General features: G+C 43.6%; 1 protein-coding gene across 1 annotated transcript; it reads left to right on the forward strand.

Annotated features, from left to right (window-relative positions):
• The first annotated feature begins 1,017 nt into the window (after positions 1-1,017).
• LOC107388685 (acyl-CoA Delta-6 desaturase) lies at positions 1,018-16,250 on the forward strand. Its single transcript, XM_015964321.3, has 13 exons — positions 1,018-1,147; positions 1,288-1,582; positions 2,324-2,434; positions 8,545-8,742; positions 9,172-9,273; positions 9,347-9,472; positions 9,552-9,612; positions 9,687-9,763; positions 9,891-9,988; positions 10,069-10,165; positions 14,032-14,111; positions 15,642-15,767; positions 15,941-16,250. Exons 2-13 carry the CDS (start codon positions 1,373-1,375, stop codon positions 15,990-15,992), a joined length of 1,338 nt encoding a protein of 445 aa, XP_015819807.1. The 5' UTR covers positions 1,018-1,147; positions 1,288-1,372; the 3' UTR covers positions 15,993-16,250.
• The last annotated feature ends 1,358 nt before the right edge of the window (positions 16,251-17,608 follow it).

Here is a 17,608-nt window from a genome sequence, read left to right on the forward strand (position 1 = left end):
CTGAACCAGGCCGAGACCTCACCTGATTTATGTTATCTAACTCATTGTGTTTTAGTATTATTCCCATTAAATAAAGAGAATAGGTGCTGAAATATGCAGAAAAACACACGGATTCTTTCTATTAAACTTCTGCTAAATGAGACAGTGAGAATGTTTGTTGTCAGATCAAATGTCCTAAAAACCTGAATAAATGTTATAAATCTTGATAAATGAAGTGGACTTCACATGTAGTGTAAGTGCTTCCATAAAAACGTTCCACAAGGATCAGGTGATGGTCTGACTGATTGTACAGCAGCCTTATCTTTTGCCTTCCCAGAGGATTGTACACACACAGACGTGGCTGAAGTCATCATCTGGCTGCATGACTACATCTCTAAAGTTGCAACATGATGCTGCAGGATAGTTTAAAGCGCCTGAGGTGGGTCTGTCTTGGACTTTGTAAAGGACTTTGTAAAGTTCACCAACAAGCTCCACTTAACGGATCACTTTGAACCACTTTGCTGTTGGGCTTTCTACGTTAATTTCGATGTTTGACATGTTTCTTTAATTGGTGTGGGCATTGAATAGATTTTTTGTGTTTAAAGAGCTTCAAACACATTAAATTGAATGAAAAAAGAAGTGCGTGTGATGAAGAGCTTAAAGGACATTTGAAATGGATTTTATTTTGTAAACGAAGCCCAAATTGCAGCGGCTAAGAATGCAGAGTGCAAGAAAGGCTGATTACACCCCATCATGGCCAGTTCTCTGTTTCACGTGACGTTTTTTCTGCACAACAAATGGGATTTCGCGCGTGGAAAGGAGCGGCAGGAGTTGCTAGAACAAAAGTTATTTACTTGTCTTTTACTATTATTTATTTTCTCTGAGCGCCACTCTCCTCCTGATGATCGCTCAGACAAGACTAGACTGGTGAGCAGCTCCTGCGGCCACCAGCACCCCGAAATCCCCACTGCTGCGCTCTGATTGGTCGGAAACTCTCGAATGATCTGTTCGAAGTCCGTGCGCTCGGAAGAGGTGAATGCTCAGAGCCTATCAGAGGCGTCAGGGTGAGGATGGCTTTTATGGTCTGCTCTTTTTCAAACCGGTCTTCACGGCGACAGAGAACAGCATCATCCGGTCTGCTGCTCTGACTGAAGCCCGGAGAGATCATGTAAGTAGAACTGTACCGGAAGTAGGTATTTATTTCTCATATTTGTGTTGCATTTACTGCTGGATGATGGATTCCAGCATCAGTGTTGTTTTGCTCATTTTTATTCTACTGGCTGAATAGACTAAACTCTGTTTCTGCAGATTCAGACACGTTCCTTGCATCTTGTGTGAGATCTGAGACAGGAGCATTCCTTTAGAGTTGAATCGGAGACAAGCAGCAGAGAGGATGGGAGGTGGAGGTCGGCAGACGGATCTGGTAGAACCAGGAAGCGAGAAGGAGACAGGTGTTTACACCTGGGAGGAGGTCCAGAGACACTGCAGCAAGAACGATCGATGGCTAGTCATCAACAGGAAGGTGTATAACATCACCCAGTGGGCCAGAAGGCATCCAGGAGGCTCTCACGTCATCGGACATTATGCTGGAGAAGATGCCACGGTATCAATAAGCTTCTTGTCTTTATTAATAAGCTTGTTTTCTCTTCCCACATGGGTTTCTGGGTTTAAAACATGTCTATGTACCTCAAACTAGATGCAAGAAAATGTTTTTGTTATGAGACTCGTGCAGTTTTAACTCTGGTGTGTTTATAGATGCCTTTGAATAGATAATTAAAATTGACAACAGGCACACACTTGTATTATTTTAGCATCTCAGATGCGTCATCCATCTGATTTTCAGATTGATTCCTTTCAGTCCAATGTGCTTTATCCATGGAAGTACTTATTCTGTTTTCAGACAGAGACTCAAAACTCCTGTTTTTGATCTTATTAAACCATCCATCTAAGCCCCTCCCCCCACCCCACCCCCACTTCAAAGCTTCAAAGATGGAAAAAGCATTGTGACATTTGACCATATTATGTGGCCAGTAATAAAAACATCACCTCATACCGCTATATCACAAATCTACATACCGTACATCTTTCTCATCACCAAACAGTTTAAAGTGATGATTTGTGTTTTTACTGACTGTTGCAAACAGGCACAAATTATTTATAATACATCAAATGTTTCTTTTTGAATCAAACCTTTAAGGTCATGGTGTATGTTAAAATATTGTCTTTTATGTGTAATTTTAATGAATTTGTTGCTAAACAATTTATTTAGATATTTTTGTGCATCATGGAGTTTATTATCTATAAATGCATTTAGCTGAATCAATACTTTCTTTATGTGTCACAGGAGGCTTTTACTGCTTTCCATCCAGATCAAAAGTTGGTGCAAAAGTTTCTGAAACCTCTGCTGATTGGAGAGTTGACAGCAACAGAGCCGAACCAGGACCGCGACAAAAATGTGAGTTCTTATATAAATCTCTTTTGTACGTTCTTGCTGTGTTTGTCTTCAAATTCCATTTTTGGTTCTTTTTTAAACACAGAGAAGGTTTTTTTTTTTTTACCTAGCTGATGTTTCGTTTGCGGCTGCAAACATCCTCAGAGCTGAAGCTGATGGTGGCGTCACTTCCTACTCCGTTTATTCGCGAGCAGCAGAGGACGTTGTCGCCCTCTGCTGCTCGCTCTCCCCTCTCCGATGATGCAGTCCCATGCGCGATCCAAAGAGTAAACTCCATGGTCTCTGTTCATGGTCCCACATCCACGTCTCCTTATCTCTACAGCTTCCTTCCAGTATACAAACAACTGGAAGGTGTCAAGACGTGCTGGTGAGTGGAGCGGAGGTAAGGATCCAAACGCTGGGGAGGAAGCAGGCTGGCAGACAAACTAGAAAACTCAAATGGTTCTTTAATGATAACTGGACACAGGACATGGAAACAATGAGGCAACAAGAGACACAGAACTGGAGGGGTTTAAATACAGGAGGGCTGGGAGCTTGGGTGATTGGGAAACGAGAGGCAGGTGGAAGCAATCAACAGAGACACAGGCTGAACCAAATGGGGAGACAGGACAGGGTGTGACAGTACCCCCCCCCCCCAAAGGGCGGCTCCCAGACGCGCACAGGAACACAGAGCAGGGCGGGAGGAGGGGGACCCAGAGGGAGGGCCAAGAGGGACCGAGGGGCCGATGGAGAGGAGGCAGGGACCAGCAGAGTCCGGGGGCCTGCGTCTAGGGCAGAGGAGGCGATGACGACGGGCTCTTGGGGGCCTGCGTCTGTGGCAGAGGAGGCGGCGACGACGGGCTCTTGGGGGCCTGCGTCTGTGGCAGAGGAGGAGGTAACAACAGGCTCTTGGGGGCCTGCATCTGCGGCAGAGGAGGAGGGGAGGACAGGACACAGGGTACTGAAACACATGGGGCACTGGAGACTCTTGAGAGGACGGAGACTCTTGAGACTGGAACTCTTGAGAGGAGGGGAAGACGTCATCTTCTTGGACTGGAGATGTCGACCCTTTGGATGGATCTATGGGCATTGTCTCTGTAGGCTGGACCGGGGACAAAGTCTGCCGGCTGGACCGGGGACAAAGTCTCTGCAGGCTGGACCGGGGACAAAGTCTCTGCAGGCTGGACCGGGGACAAAGTCTCTTGGACAGGGGACAAAGTCTAGTGGACAGACTGGACCAGGGACAAAGCCTCTTGGACAGGGGACAAAGTCTCTTGGACAGGGGACAAAGTCTAGTGGACAGACTGGACCAGGGACAAAGCCTCTTGGACAGGAGACAAAGTTTCTTGGACGGGCTGGACCGGGGACAAAGCCTCTTGGACGGGCTGGACCGGAGACAAAGCCTCTTGGACGGGCTGGACCGGATCCTCGTGGACGGGCTGGACCAGAGCCTCGTGGAAGGGCTGGACCGGAGCCCCGTGGAAGGGCTGGACCAGATACGGTGCAACCTCCGGAACCACCGCTGGAACTGGAACTGGACATGGTGCGACCTCGGGGACCACCGCTGGAACTGGACACGGAGCGACCTCGGGGACCACTACTGGAACTGGCCCGGTGGCGTCGACCTATGGCCCGGGGGCGTCGACCTCTGGCCTGGGGGGTGTCGACTTCTGGCCTGGGGGCATCAACCTCTGGCCTGGGGGCATCAACTTCTGGCCTTGGGGCGTCAACTTTGGGCCTGGAGTTGTCGACTTCGGGCCTGGAGGCATCAACTTCGGGCCTGGAGGCGTCGACTTCGGGCCTGGGGGCGTCGACTTCTGGACTGGGGGCATCGACTTCTGGACTGGGGGCATCGACCTCCATCGACTTCTGGTCCGCCGGCTTCTGGACCGCCGGCTTCTGGACCGCTGACTTCTAGACCGCCAGCTTCTGGACCGCCGGCTTCTGGACCGCTGACTTCTAGACCGCCAGCTTCTGGACCGCCGGCTTCTGGAGTGGAGGAGGAGTTGCTGCAGACTGGACCACTTGGACAGGCTGGACTGAACGCGGTGCACCTCTGGGACCACCGCTGGAACAGGATGCGGCGCGACCTATGGGACCACCGCTGGAACTGGCGCTGACTGGACTGGTGGCGCGGGACCTGGTGGAGCCGGTAACTGGAAAAGCAGGGAGGATAGATTGTCCAACTGGAACTCCAGGAGACTGAGGATCTGACGGAGCCAAGCCAGCTCAGCTCGGAGACCAGCGAGCTCTGTTGGGTGGACTGCAGGCTTGCTCCTCTGGTTCTGAGACAAGGGAGACGCTGGCTGGAATGGAGGCGGGGCCGCTGGCTGGACAGAAACCCTCTCCTGGAGATACGGAGAGGATAGGGTGTCCAGCTGGAACTCCCGGAGGCTGACGAGCTGACGGATCCGGCCAAGCTCCGCCTGGAGATCGGCGAGCTCTGTCAGCTGGGCTGTAAGCGTGGTTCCTCTGCCTGCAGATGACGGAGGCGCTGATTGGACCAGAGATGGGACAGCTGATCCGACTGGGGGCGGGTCCAAACCGGCGCGCCGAGCCGGGGCAGCTGCGAGCTCGCGGCTCCGTCCGGGGACAAGGGGTGACGGTGGAGCCCGGTATCCTTCCAAACGCTGTGGGTCAACTCCGGGGGAGCACACAGCCAGTCTGGTGCCCACATAGCAGGAGCGGTCCATCTGCGCCTCCCCGTCCAACTCTCCTTCCGGCTCCGGGAGGGTGGAGAGGATCGCCGAAGCCCGGGTTCAGCGGCGGCGTCCGCGGCGAGGCGATGCCGGAGGAAGAGGAGCCGGCCGGTGGTCTGAAGGTAAAAACTGGAGCAGGCACTCCCAAGGGAGAACCTCCCTGCTGGATCCTTTACTGGGTTGCCTCATTCTGTCAGGACGCGCTGGTGAGTGGAGCAGAGGTAAGGATCCAAAAGCTGGGGAGGAAGCAGGCTGACAGACAAACTAGAAAACTCAAAAGGTTCTTTAATGATATCTGGACACAGGACATGGAAACAATGAGGCAACAAGAGACACAGAACTGGAGGGGTTTAAATACAGGAGGGCTGGGAGCTTGGGTGATTGGGAAACGAGAGGCAGGTGGAAGCAATCAACAGAGACACAGGCCAAATGGGGAGACAGGACAGGGTGTGACAGAAGGCTTCGCCATGGGTAACCCGTTATCAGCCACCCTGTGCAAGTTTTTCGTGGAAGATCTAGAACAAAAAGCCATAGCCACTGCCCCCCAAATTGCTAAATTAAATTATGGAAACGTTACGTAGACGACATACTGGAAATCATACCAAAAGGACAAACAGAAACACTAACACAACACTTGAATAACACTGACAACACAGGCAACATAAAGTTCACGTGTGAGTCAGAAACAGAAGGAAGTAAAGCATTTATAGACATGAAAATAACCAGGCAGGCCGACAGGACCCTAAACATGAACACATATAAGAAACCAACACACACAGACCAATACTTATTATGGACATCAGAACACCCTACCATACACAAAATGTCAGTAATCAGAACATTATATCACCAAGCAAACATGGTAACAGAAGAAAGAGACTGTAAACAAGAGGACAAACACATACAACACGCTTTAAAGACCTGCGGATACCCGACATGGGCAAAAAACAAAGGAAAACAACAAACAACAACAGAAAGAAAAGAACAGCCTAAGCAAAGAACCAGAAACCCAGAAAGACAAGAACCAAAACCAGTGATAACCTTACCATACATCAAAGGCATAACAGAAAAAATAATAGCAACAATGAAAAAACACAACATAAACACACCAACAAAACCATACACAACAGTTAGAAACAGACTAGTGCACCCGAAAGACAAGATACCAGCTGGACTTAAATGTGGAGTCGTTTACGAAATCCCATGCAAACTCTGCAATAAAACACACATAGGAGAAACCGGACGCCAACTCAACACACGAACAATAGAACATAGAAAGGAGTGTGAGAAAGAGGCAAGTCGAAAACACACAAGAGCAGCAAAACAAGAAGCAGAAAGCACAATAAAGAAGTCAGCCGTAACCAGGGACGAAATTTTGATTTCAGAAGTGGGGGGGACACAGCAGGCTTGTGCGGATTTGGGGTGGGGGGTGTTATGTAAAGACCCCTTGACACGTCACATGCCCATCTCAATAATTTTTCCATCCTCTATATATATATATCAAAGTTAAAAAATGTACAACTCTATTATTATTTTTATTTATTATCATTATTGAAGTGCAGTTTTGGCTGTTGACAATGGATAGGCCATTGTATTTATTGTTTTGGGTCTTTTTTATTGTTTTTGGTGCAACATTTTCTAACAGGGAGTGAGATTCCTTTTTTATTCAATTTTTGTTTGTTATTTTTATTCATTTAGAAGTTCTGGTTCTGGACATTTCAATGTTAAATTAAGTTTTATTTGTTGCATTTTAAAGGGTGTACTTGCATTATTATGATATATTAACATTATATTAGTGGTTATTTTGGTCTAGATAATGTTGACAATATCGTTTATCATCAACAATTTGTTGGACAAAATATCGTCCAGCAAAATTTGTTACTTTCCCAGGCCTAGTCAAAAGTATAAAAATTATTTATACATAAATGGTCCTCCTGAGATCTGGCCGTTTGTTCATTTGCTGTGTTAGAGGACATGCTGAACTAATGTTTTACACATGATCATCACCCTAACATTTGAGTGTATAAAAACATATTAAATATGTTATTTCCCTTAAAAGTGTTTAAACAGTTATTGCATTTCAACACACAAAAAATAAATGGAAAAAATAAGATAAATCTAATGAAAAGTGTACATCTTTGACATTAAGCTTAAAAAAATCTGTTGACGATGATGATACTGTTCATTTTTCAGAGCTTTTTAATGTGAAAATATACATTGCAATAGATAAGTTTACAATAAAGTTAAATGATAAAAGTTTTGAAGTTACACTTCTACTACTAGTAGTAATAATAATTATGATGATAATAGTAATAATAAAAAAATAATTATTATAATAATACGAACAAATTGTGTCTGAGGAGTCAGTTATGTGGAGGAGATGAGTTTGTAAAAGTTAGTTTTGAGTATGTTTGTGAAGGAGGAGGTGAGTCTGAGCTTAATGCAGGTCTGTCACATGTTCCAACTTACGTTTTGACTTTGAAAGAAGTCTCTTATATCCACTTTTCGTTTTCTTGACATGCTGCCTCCTGGCTGTGCCTAACTACCAAAGACTCACAAATGAACACTTATTCTAATGTTATGTAATGGAAGCTGAGCTGAGCTCTGATATTACACAGCGTCTAGTTGACGATGTGACTCAGTACCGGTGTTCCCTAGCGGCTCCAAACTAGCAAAACAATGTGAGCACGTTCTGACTGTTTACAACTTGAGTGACAGCAGCAACAGCCAATAATACGTTAGCAAGTATCAGCAGAGCCAATAGATTAGCTTTTGGGCGGGTCTAATAGGAAACCGGTTTCCGTTTCGGTCCTAGTGCTCAACCAAATCCATTTAATGGAGCGTAACATTGTTTTTGGACGGAAAAAAGTGCAGGGGACCAAAACTGCCTTTTGAAAAAGTGGGGGGGACATGTCCCACCCGTTCCCCCCCAAAATTACGTCCCAGGCCGTAACCGATCACTGCACAAGAGAAAACCATATAATGGACTGGGACAACACAAGGATCATAAACACCGAACAACAGAAATACAAAAAATGGATAAAGGAAGCTATAGAGATAAGGAGACGTGGATGTGGGACCATGAACAGGGACGATGGAGTTTACTCATTGGATCGCTCATGGGACTGCATCATCGGAGAGGGGAGAGCGGGAAGCAGAGGGTGACAACGTCCTTTGCTGCCGACGGATAAACGGTGTAGGAAGTGACGCCACCATCAGCGTCAGCTCTGAAGATGTTTGCAGCTGCAAATGAAACCGTCAGCAAGGTAAAGAAAAAATCTTATCTGTGTTTAAAAAGAACCAAAAATGGAATTTTATATAAATGTTGCAAAAGGTGGAAAGTTTGTTTATTCATGTACTTGGTATGCATGAACAGAAAAAAAATCATCATACTTTTATTTAGTTTCCTAAATCTTACTTTTACTTTGCCAACAGGCAACAATCATAGAGGATTTTGACCATTTACGAGCTCAGGTGGAGAAGGAGGGTCTGTTTCAGTCCAGGCCTCTGTTCTTCTGCCTCCATCTGGGTCACATCTTGCTGCTGGAGCTCCTCGCCTGGCTGATGGTCTCCTACTGGGGGACAAGCTGGACGCTGACATTACTGTGTGCAGTGATGCTGGCAACCTCTCAAGTGATTTGAACAGAACTCATTTGGTTGTCGTATTCCTTTTTAATCTATATATTGTTGAACTGCAGAAAACCTCCTCTCTAAATCTATGCTGATGAAGGCTCACAGTCATCCAGGTCATGGTGATCCAAAGGGTTCAACAGAAGGCAACTGGACTTCTTTGATTAATTAAAACAACCATTTAACACAATAGGTCATAATGACTTTAATGACTCAATGGGGGTAGGGAGGAGGGGTATTCATAGGCAGTTTCAACTCGTTAAGAAACAACTGACAGCTACAGTTTATAAGCTTGACTCTTCTATGTCACAGTCAGAACTGACAAAGCTCTTTGGATGAGAAGCAAAACATTTTTAAGAAACCAACAAGGTCCAGTTGCCTTCATTTGAACCTTTTGGGTCTCTAAATCTAACTAAATCTTTTCTTCATCAGTCACAGGCCGGGTGGCTGCAGCATGACTTCGGTCACCTTTCTGTCTTCAAGAAGTCCAAGTGGAATCACCTGGTGCACAAGTTTGTCATCGGACATTTAAAGGTAACCCTTCTAGATTTTAGATGTTTGTTTTCACGCTAAATGTCTTTCAGATCTTAAAAGCCGTTTTTCATAGGGCGCTTCAGCGAGCTGGTGGAATCATCTGCATTTCAACCATCACTCCAAACCAAATGTCCTGAGTAAGGATCCTGATGTCAACATGTCGGGAATCTTTGTCCTCGGAAACGTTCAACCTGTGGAGGCGAGTTAAACTGAAAGAAAAGGTGTTTCCAAACCCAACCGGATCACTGACTTTGTTCTGTTCTGCTTGTTTCTTACAGTACGGCATAAAAAAGATCAAACACTTGCCTTATAATCACCAACATCAGTACTTCTTTCTCTGTAAGTTTTGTTAGAGTGATTGATTAAAGGAAAGTGAACTTTTCCGGGTTAATCAGAGCATCTTTCTGTTTCAGTGGGACCACCGCTGCTCATTCCAATCGTCTTCAACCTGCAAGTACTAAACGTTATGATTTCTCGTCGCAACTGGGTGGTAAGAAGCCAGTCTCTGCTTTCTACATAAAGTTACCTTTCCTGGTTTGGGATTGTGTTGTAGTTTAAAATCTGAAATAAGGAATGGGATTTTCAAACACTGACGCTGAGCTTGTTGTTGTTTAAAGGACCTGTCTTGGTATTTGTCTTTCTATGTTCGTTACTTCTACTGTTACGTCCCTCTGTATGGCCTGTTTGGCTCTCTGGCACTCATCCTATTTGTTAGGTAAAACATTTGCAAGCATATAAACACAAAAACAATACCTGTTGCTCTCAGGCACACAGTTTAACAATCTTTTTTTCCAGGTTTTTGGAGAGTCACTGGTTTGTGTGGGTGACTCAGATGAACCATATTCCAATGAACATTGATTATGAGCGGCACCAAGACTGGCTGACCATGCAGGTATCTGATTTAGGATCAGAGTTTCTCTGCTGTGACACAGGCGTGTCACGGTTATGAGTTTATTCTGTTTTCATCAATAAGTCTCCTCCCCTTCCGGTCCGCTCAAGGGTCCCCGGAACAACGAAAAAAGGAATGCAAGTGAATGAGGCCATAAAAGCTATTTTATAATCCGTTTTGACTTACTCTCTGAATTAAATGAAAAGAGATTATGTGAGTTTCGACTTATGTCTCACGTATTTTGAGATTTGTTAGCTTGTAAAAGTTTGTAAAAAAAATTACTACGAATGAGACGTCGCTTATGACTTCACCCAGACTCGGGGAAGTCAAGGGGAGGTGGCGTGTGTTTAATGGTGAACAGCTGCTGGTGCAACAACGTGAGCGTTGTTCCTCTTACACATTCCTGCACACCAAATCTGGAACTACTGTCCATCCTGTGTCATCCTTTTTATCTTCCCCGGGAGTTCACATCGGTCATAATAAGTGCTGTTTACATTCCACCACAAGCGGACACGGACGCTGCCTTATGCGAGCTGCATGAGGCATTTACACAGCAGCAGACACAGCAGCAGGACGCTGCGCTTATCGTGGCGAGACTTTAATAGTGCCAACCTCAAACGCGCAGAGCTGAACTTCTACCAGCACATCACCTGCTCCACCAGGGGTGAAAGGAGACTGGATCACTGCTACACTACAGTCAAAGACTGTAAGTGTAGGCATAAGGCACAATTTCGTCCACCGTTTGATAAATCCGACCATGCCGCCATATTCCTCATGCTGAAATACAAACAAAGGCTGAAACAGGAAGTTCCGGTTTAGAGGGAGGTCGCGCGCTGGACGGACTCGAGGAAGCAGACTGGGACATGTTCAGAAACAGCTCCGATGATGTTAGTGTGTTTACAGAAGAGGACATTCATTGGATTCATTGGGAAACTAACGGATTATACAGTGGAGAAAAAGACTATCAGAACGTTTCCCAACCAGAAGCCGTGGGTGGATAAAACCATCCGCGACGCTCTGAGATCTCGCACTGCTGCCTATAACACGGGACTTGTGTCGGGGGACATGGAACCGTACAAGGCTGCGTCTTATAACGTCCGGAAGGCGGTAAAAGAGGTGAAGCAGCGCTATGGGAGGAAACTAGAGTCACAGCTTCAACAGAGTGACTCTAGGAGCCTGTGGCAGGGATTAAGGATAATCACAGACTATAAAACACCAACAACCAGCATGATGAACGAGGATGCGACTCTGGTGGACGAGCTGAACACCTTCTATGCTCGCTTCAAGGCTGCAGCTAAAGACGCTAGTGATGCTAATGCTAGCGGTGGTAACAGCTGCAGACAGGAAGGAACTGCCGGCACCGGGAACATGCTCATCATCACCGAGCATGACGTGAGGAGAGCCTTTAAGAGATTGAACACCAGCAAAGCAGCAGGACCAGATGGCATCTTAGACCGTATTCTCAAAGCCTGTGCAGACCAGCTAGCACCTGTGTTCACAGAGATATTCAACATTTCTTTATCTCACTCCCTAAATCAACCTTCCTGTTGATGACCAGCCACATGTGATCCCTACATGCTTTAAAGAGTCCATCATCGTTCCTATTCCAAAGAAACCACATCCTGCTTCTCTCAATGACTATCGCCATGTAGCCCTCACGTCAGTGGTGATGAAGTGCTTTGAGCGCTTCATCACTACTGCAGTCTCATGCGCATCATCGGAGAGGGGAGACATCGTCCTCTGCTGCCTGCGAATAAATGGAGTAGGAAGTGACGCCACCATCAGCGTCAGCTCTGAGGAAGTTCGCAGGCGCGAACGAAACTGTCCGCAGCAAGGTAAAAAAGAAAACTTTTTTGTGTTTTAAAAAAGAACCAACAATGAATGAGCGGACATGTCTCAGCCTCACTCACTCTCAGCACTGGAGCTCCCCAGGGTTGTGATCTGAGCACCCTGCTGTACTCTTTGTACACCCACGACTGCGTAGCCACTAGCGACTCCACCGCCATCATCAAGTTTGCTGACGACACTCGTGGTGGGCCTGATCACCAACAACGATCAGTTGGCCTACTTAGAGGAGATTGGAAATTTGGAGAACTGGTGCCAGAAGAACAATCTCCTCCTAAACGTCAGCAAGACAAAGGAGCTAATTGTGAACTTTAGTACAAAGCAGGAGATGAACTACCAGACCCCCGTCATCAACGGGAGCCCAGTGGAGAGAGTGGACAGCTTCTGATACCTCTGTGTTCACATCACGTAGGACCTGTCATGGTCCTGTCACATCAACACTGTGGTTAAAAAGGCCCGACAGCATCTCTACCATCTCAGATGCATGAGAGACTTCAGACTGTCCTCCAGGGTGCTCAGGAATTTCTACTCCTGCACCGTAGAGAGCATCCTGACGGTAAATATCTCTACCTGTTTGGAAACAGCACCATGCAGGACAGACGAGCTCTACAGAGGGTGGTACGATCAGCTGAGCGCGTCATCCGCACCTGCACTTGATCTACAGCAAGCGGTGCTGGACCAGAGCCAGGAAGATCATGAAGGACCCCAGCCATCCCAACAATGGACTGTTCTCTCTGCTGCGGTCTGGGAAGCGATTCCGCTTCCTGAAGGCCAACACAGAGAGACTGAGAAGGAGCTTCTTCCTTCAGGTGATAAGGTCTCTCAGTCACACCACCGCACAGGTCTAATAATATCTTTTTAAAGTTCTAACGTTGAAATTGACTGGACAATCATGGACACATTCATACACACTTGCACTATATTTTTATATATTTGGACCATTGCATAAGTCACTTTAATAAGTTGCTTTTCATGTATGTTTTCACAAACCACTGCCACTTTCAAATCTTATATATATACATTTTATTTATCTTCTTCTATATTTTCATATTTGTAATATTTTTATCATGCCCTTATTGTACAGTTTAATTTACAAGTTAAACTGGTTGTCTGTAGTATTTCTCTTTTTTAAAGTCACTGGCGGTCGTATAAGCATTTCACTGCATTTCTTACTGTGTTTGACTATGTATGTGACAAATAAAATTAGAATTTAGTAAATTTTTTATTTTTGAATCTCACTTACCACATGGCCAGATTGTTTGCTTTGGTTTTCCCCACATTTAATGCTCCTTCTGTCATCCTGGAAGAAAGATTCAAAGCTGGCAAAAAATCTCTGTCATTTTGTTCTCTGTGTCTGGTTTAATTGCATCAATATGATGAGACGAACATTTGTAGTCCTGTACATCTTTTCACACAGAACCTAGAATAACTTTCATCACCCTTTGAAAATAAGCACTTTCTTGGCATCAAAATGTGTCTTTAAAATTCACGGACATCATACAAAATCCATGGCACATAACAAACAGGATTATAAACTAGCTTTTATAGCCCCATTGACTTGCATTCATTTTTATCTTATTTCTGGGGCCCCATGGTCCAGAAGTAGATGGGTCTGTGTGTGTGTGTGTGTGTGTGTGTGTGTGTGTGTGTGTGTGTGTGTGTGTGTGTGTGTGTGTGTGTGTGTGTGTGTGTGTGTGTATTGATACATAACTTATGTGTATTTCTTCCACTTATGACTATCAGAATCTTTTTTCTTATAAAAAACAAAAATGTACTTTTAAAGGTAATGTGATTACTGGAGATCAGTTCTAAACCCTACTTGTTTTTTCATAACTGAAATTGGAATCCCATTCCCAACATTTGGAACCAATGTCCCAGATTATAAATTTGAACATTCACTCAAACGCATCTGATCAATGTCATTCACTCCACTTTGTGAAAAGTTAAGTGGAGCAAACTTATAAAATATAGATCATTTACAAAAACAGAAACATACTGTTACCGTTTACCATCTTCTCTTCCAGCTACAAGCCACATGTAACATTGAGCAGTCCTTCTTCAACGACTGGTTCAGCGGACACCTCAACTTTCAAATCGAACACCAGTAAGTCTGATGGTTGCTTCTGAAAATTACGAAACAGCAAAACATAAACAGTAAAACAACAACAAATCTTATTTTCTAACTAATAAATATGTCATGTTTATGGTTTTTGAATAAATACAGAATAAAACAACTGATTTTTGAATTTCTGCTTACAAGCTAAAAATATTCTGGGAAAAGAATAACTGCTCTAGAAATCAGTGCACTCATTATCAGCTCTATCAGAGTTAGAGGTCAGTGGCTATTGATCCTGTGATTCCTGGGAGGAGGAACCATCTATCAAGGCTTCCCCTGAAAAACCATGATCTCATACATAACTGATACTTTGATAGGGTAACCTGTTCCTCGTGACCCTGGATGGATGGTACTTATAAGAGCCTGAATAATAAGGAGACTCATACTAACTCACTGAAGCGACTTGCCCCCATTCGTTTTACTGGTGACCCTTTACCTCGTGGATGAAACTACTGGCAAAAACAGATTGGTACCAAGTCCAGCAGGGAAGCTTCACCGTCCTATAGGTGCTTTTCTATTTATTTATAGCTTTCAGCAAACTTGACATGTTTTTAGGCCATAGAAAAAAGTGAACCTGTATATAATACAAACACCAGAATAAAAATGCAACATGGTTAGTCAAAAAAAAGCAAATGTAATGAAATGATGGCAAAACTGTAACATCGTATGATTTAGGAACCACACAAATCCATTATTTTACTTCAAGTAGTTTAGGTGTAAATTCATTATTTAAAGGTTCCATATCATGCTATTTTAAACCTCTGAACATAAGTAGACACAGTATATGATAAAATACTACTGTTGGCTCTACTGAGATGTCATTTATCTTAAATACAAGTTATTTCGTCAGCCTGAATTTATACCTGAAAATAAAATGCTTCATTTCAGGGAAACTCCACCTATGGTCGCTCCGTCAAAATGTGCCTACAACAGCGTGTTAGGCAGGTACATAATATTGGCTATGCTAGTCCAGAAATTAAGATATCTGCCTGGTGACTACTGGACTACGAAGTCTTCTACACTACACAAGTCGCTTAAGTATCTTTTACTGGCAAGGGAAGACAGGTTTAAGACCAGAGACTAGCTTCCAGGAGATGAGCAGGGCCAGATGACAAGATTAGTTTCCATTGACGCTTGACAAGATTTTCAAAATTAAACTCAACATTTGCAGCTGAAATGGAAAAAAAATATGAATGCAGCAAAAAAAGGGTATATTATTTTTTTCATGAGGAAATAACAATATCACATGGTAAAACGCTCCAAAAGGTGGATTTTCCATTATATGGCCCCTTTAACTCTTGAATTTTTATGATTTCTCATTTTTACTGTATTCTTTATTTATTTCCATTAGCATATTTTGATTATTATGTGTTTTTTTTATTATTTTTTTTACTTTCTTTTCACATGTTTGAAATAAAGGCTCAATAGTGAGAAAAAAAGAGGCTCTTTCTTTCTTAGCAAACTGCTGTGGCACTAGTTTTGGGCTCAAATGATAACTTTGATCTCTTTTCTTTGTAGTTTGTTTCCCAGGATGCCGCGCCATAACTACCACCTGGTGGCTCCGCGGGTCCGTGCTCTGTGTGAGAAACACAGGATCCCCTACCAGCTGAAAACCTTGTGGCAAGCCATGACTGATGTTGTCAGGTGATAACTCCGAGGCACATTTAAAACTCCTTAATCCAACCAGGCTGAGAAAAGAAAACATTCATTTCGTTAAGACATGAATACAACTTTCTCATGAGGTAGTTTGTCTTCTGTCATTCCAGATGAACTGACTGTTGATAACCTATGTGTTTGTTTTTCATTTGTCCTTTCAGCTCACTGAAATCCTCGGGGGATCTCTGGCTTGATGCGTATCTCCATAAATGATTAGCTGTGATGAATTCTAGGTTGCATCAAAACAAGACTGATTTATTTTACTTTGAAAATCTATTTAGAAACTTTTGAGCTAGAAACTCTTTTGAGCTCTCGGTTTTTGAAGTAAAACTGGTGCATGATTTGTTTTAAGAAATTTGTCCAGTTAAAACATTTCAATAATAATGCCCTTTTTAAATGCTGATAAAGAAAAACTGTAAATGAGTACTAAAAACGTTGTTTTTTCTGCATTATAATAAAAAACTAACTGATTGTTTTGCATTATTGGTTATACTGAAGCAGTCACAATAAATTTTCATAAAATGTGACATAAACCCTTACAAATTTGATCTTGGAGTCTTGGAAAGTAGAGGATGATGGAGGATTAGTTTGACAGGTGAGAGTCCAGAAGATGCGGGAGTGTTTCTGGTAGAGCTTGTTTTACTTTTCCATGGGGGATGGAGGCAGTGTGGCAGACAGGTACCGTAATTGGATCCAGCACCTCCTGACTCTTGTTGTAATGATGAAGACTGGGAAGGTGGAATTCCATGTGTGACCCAAAAAAGGCAGAAAAATATCAAATACTTTTATATTTTTTTGAAGCTGTAACTAATTTCCACTTAGTGAATAAAATCAGAATCGAAATTCTGTGACATGAGCTTTGGAGACAAAGTTGTTCAAAAGAAAAGAATAAGAGCAGTCTTCAGGTTATCTGCATTGTTGGGTCAGATGTCTCTCGTCTTCCACAAGTGACTAAAACTGCGGCTTTTGTCCCTGATAGCCTAATCCTTCAGATGAACCTGTAGAAACCTGATGTTTGACTGAAGAAAGATTATGTTTAGACAACACAAAGCAGAGAAGAGCAAACCTTTCTGTTCGATGCAACACCGGCAACCTTTCATTTCTGCAGCACCTAAATGTTTTTATCTTGCAGCGCTTTAGTGAAAAGAACAGGACAAAAACTCCCAAAGGAATGTTTGCTGCAGGAATTTAGGTCATGCTGCTGCTGACTCCAAAAGTCCCGCTGACTGTAAACTTCTCCTCTTACCAACTCAAGAAACAGTTACTGCTCAGAATGTTTAAAACTTTATAAAAGCAACTGATCCCCTTCTCTGACAAGGGTTTTACTTTCTAAAAACATGTTTAGAACTTGTCATGTAAGATAAGTGTGGATCTAAATATCACAGTAAAACGTATGAAGGAGAAAGTCCTGTTTGTGTTGATGCAGCATGAAAATCACAGACTTAGGAGACTTATAGATCAGATATCTAAATAAGAAGTTGATAAAGTGCTATAAAAGCTCTGTTGTGCACAAGACAAGAGTGAGAAGTGACTAAAGAGTAAAACACAAACAGCTCAAAATGGACCTAAAGTTACTTTAATAAACCAAAGACACAGCTACACTATATGCAAAAAGTTACCATGATGCAAACAAGAGACACAAAGTTGCATCAAAGCAGCATGCAGTTCCCACAGAAATGTTTCGTAACCGGAGAGAAAACAGATACTTCCTATCTGTACATGACACACAAATTTAGGAAGTAAAACAGCAGAATCTGGTAGATAAACTGAGGAAAATTAATTGAAAGTCAAGAAATGATTGAAAAAATCCTATGGTCAAATTTGAATAT

Source organism: Nothobranchius furzeri, chromosome 4 (genome assembly GCF_043380555.1).
Source record: "Nothobranchius furzeri strain GRZ-AD chromosome 4, NfurGRZ-RIMD1, whole genome shotgun sequence".
NCBI classification, from domain to species: domain Eukaryota; kingdom Metazoa; phylum Chordata; class Actinopteri; order Cyprinodontiformes; family Nothobranchiidae; genus Nothobranchius; species Nothobranchius furzeri.

Excerpts from the sequence above, each read along its gene's own strand:
- LOC107388685 (XM_015964321.3), top strand. The coding sequence starts at position 1,373 with ATGGGAGGTGGAGGTCGGCAGACGGATCTGGTAGAACCAGGAAGCGAG. Across the intron at positions 8,743-9,171 it reads TGATGCTGGCAACCTCTCAA|TCACAGGCCGGGTGGCTGCA; the intron begins GTGATTTGAACA and ends TTTCTTCATCAG. Across the intron at positions 15,768-15,940 it reads GCCATGACTGATGTTGTCAG|CTCACTGAAATCCTCGGGGG; the intron begins GTGATAACTCCG and ends TTGTCCTTTCAG.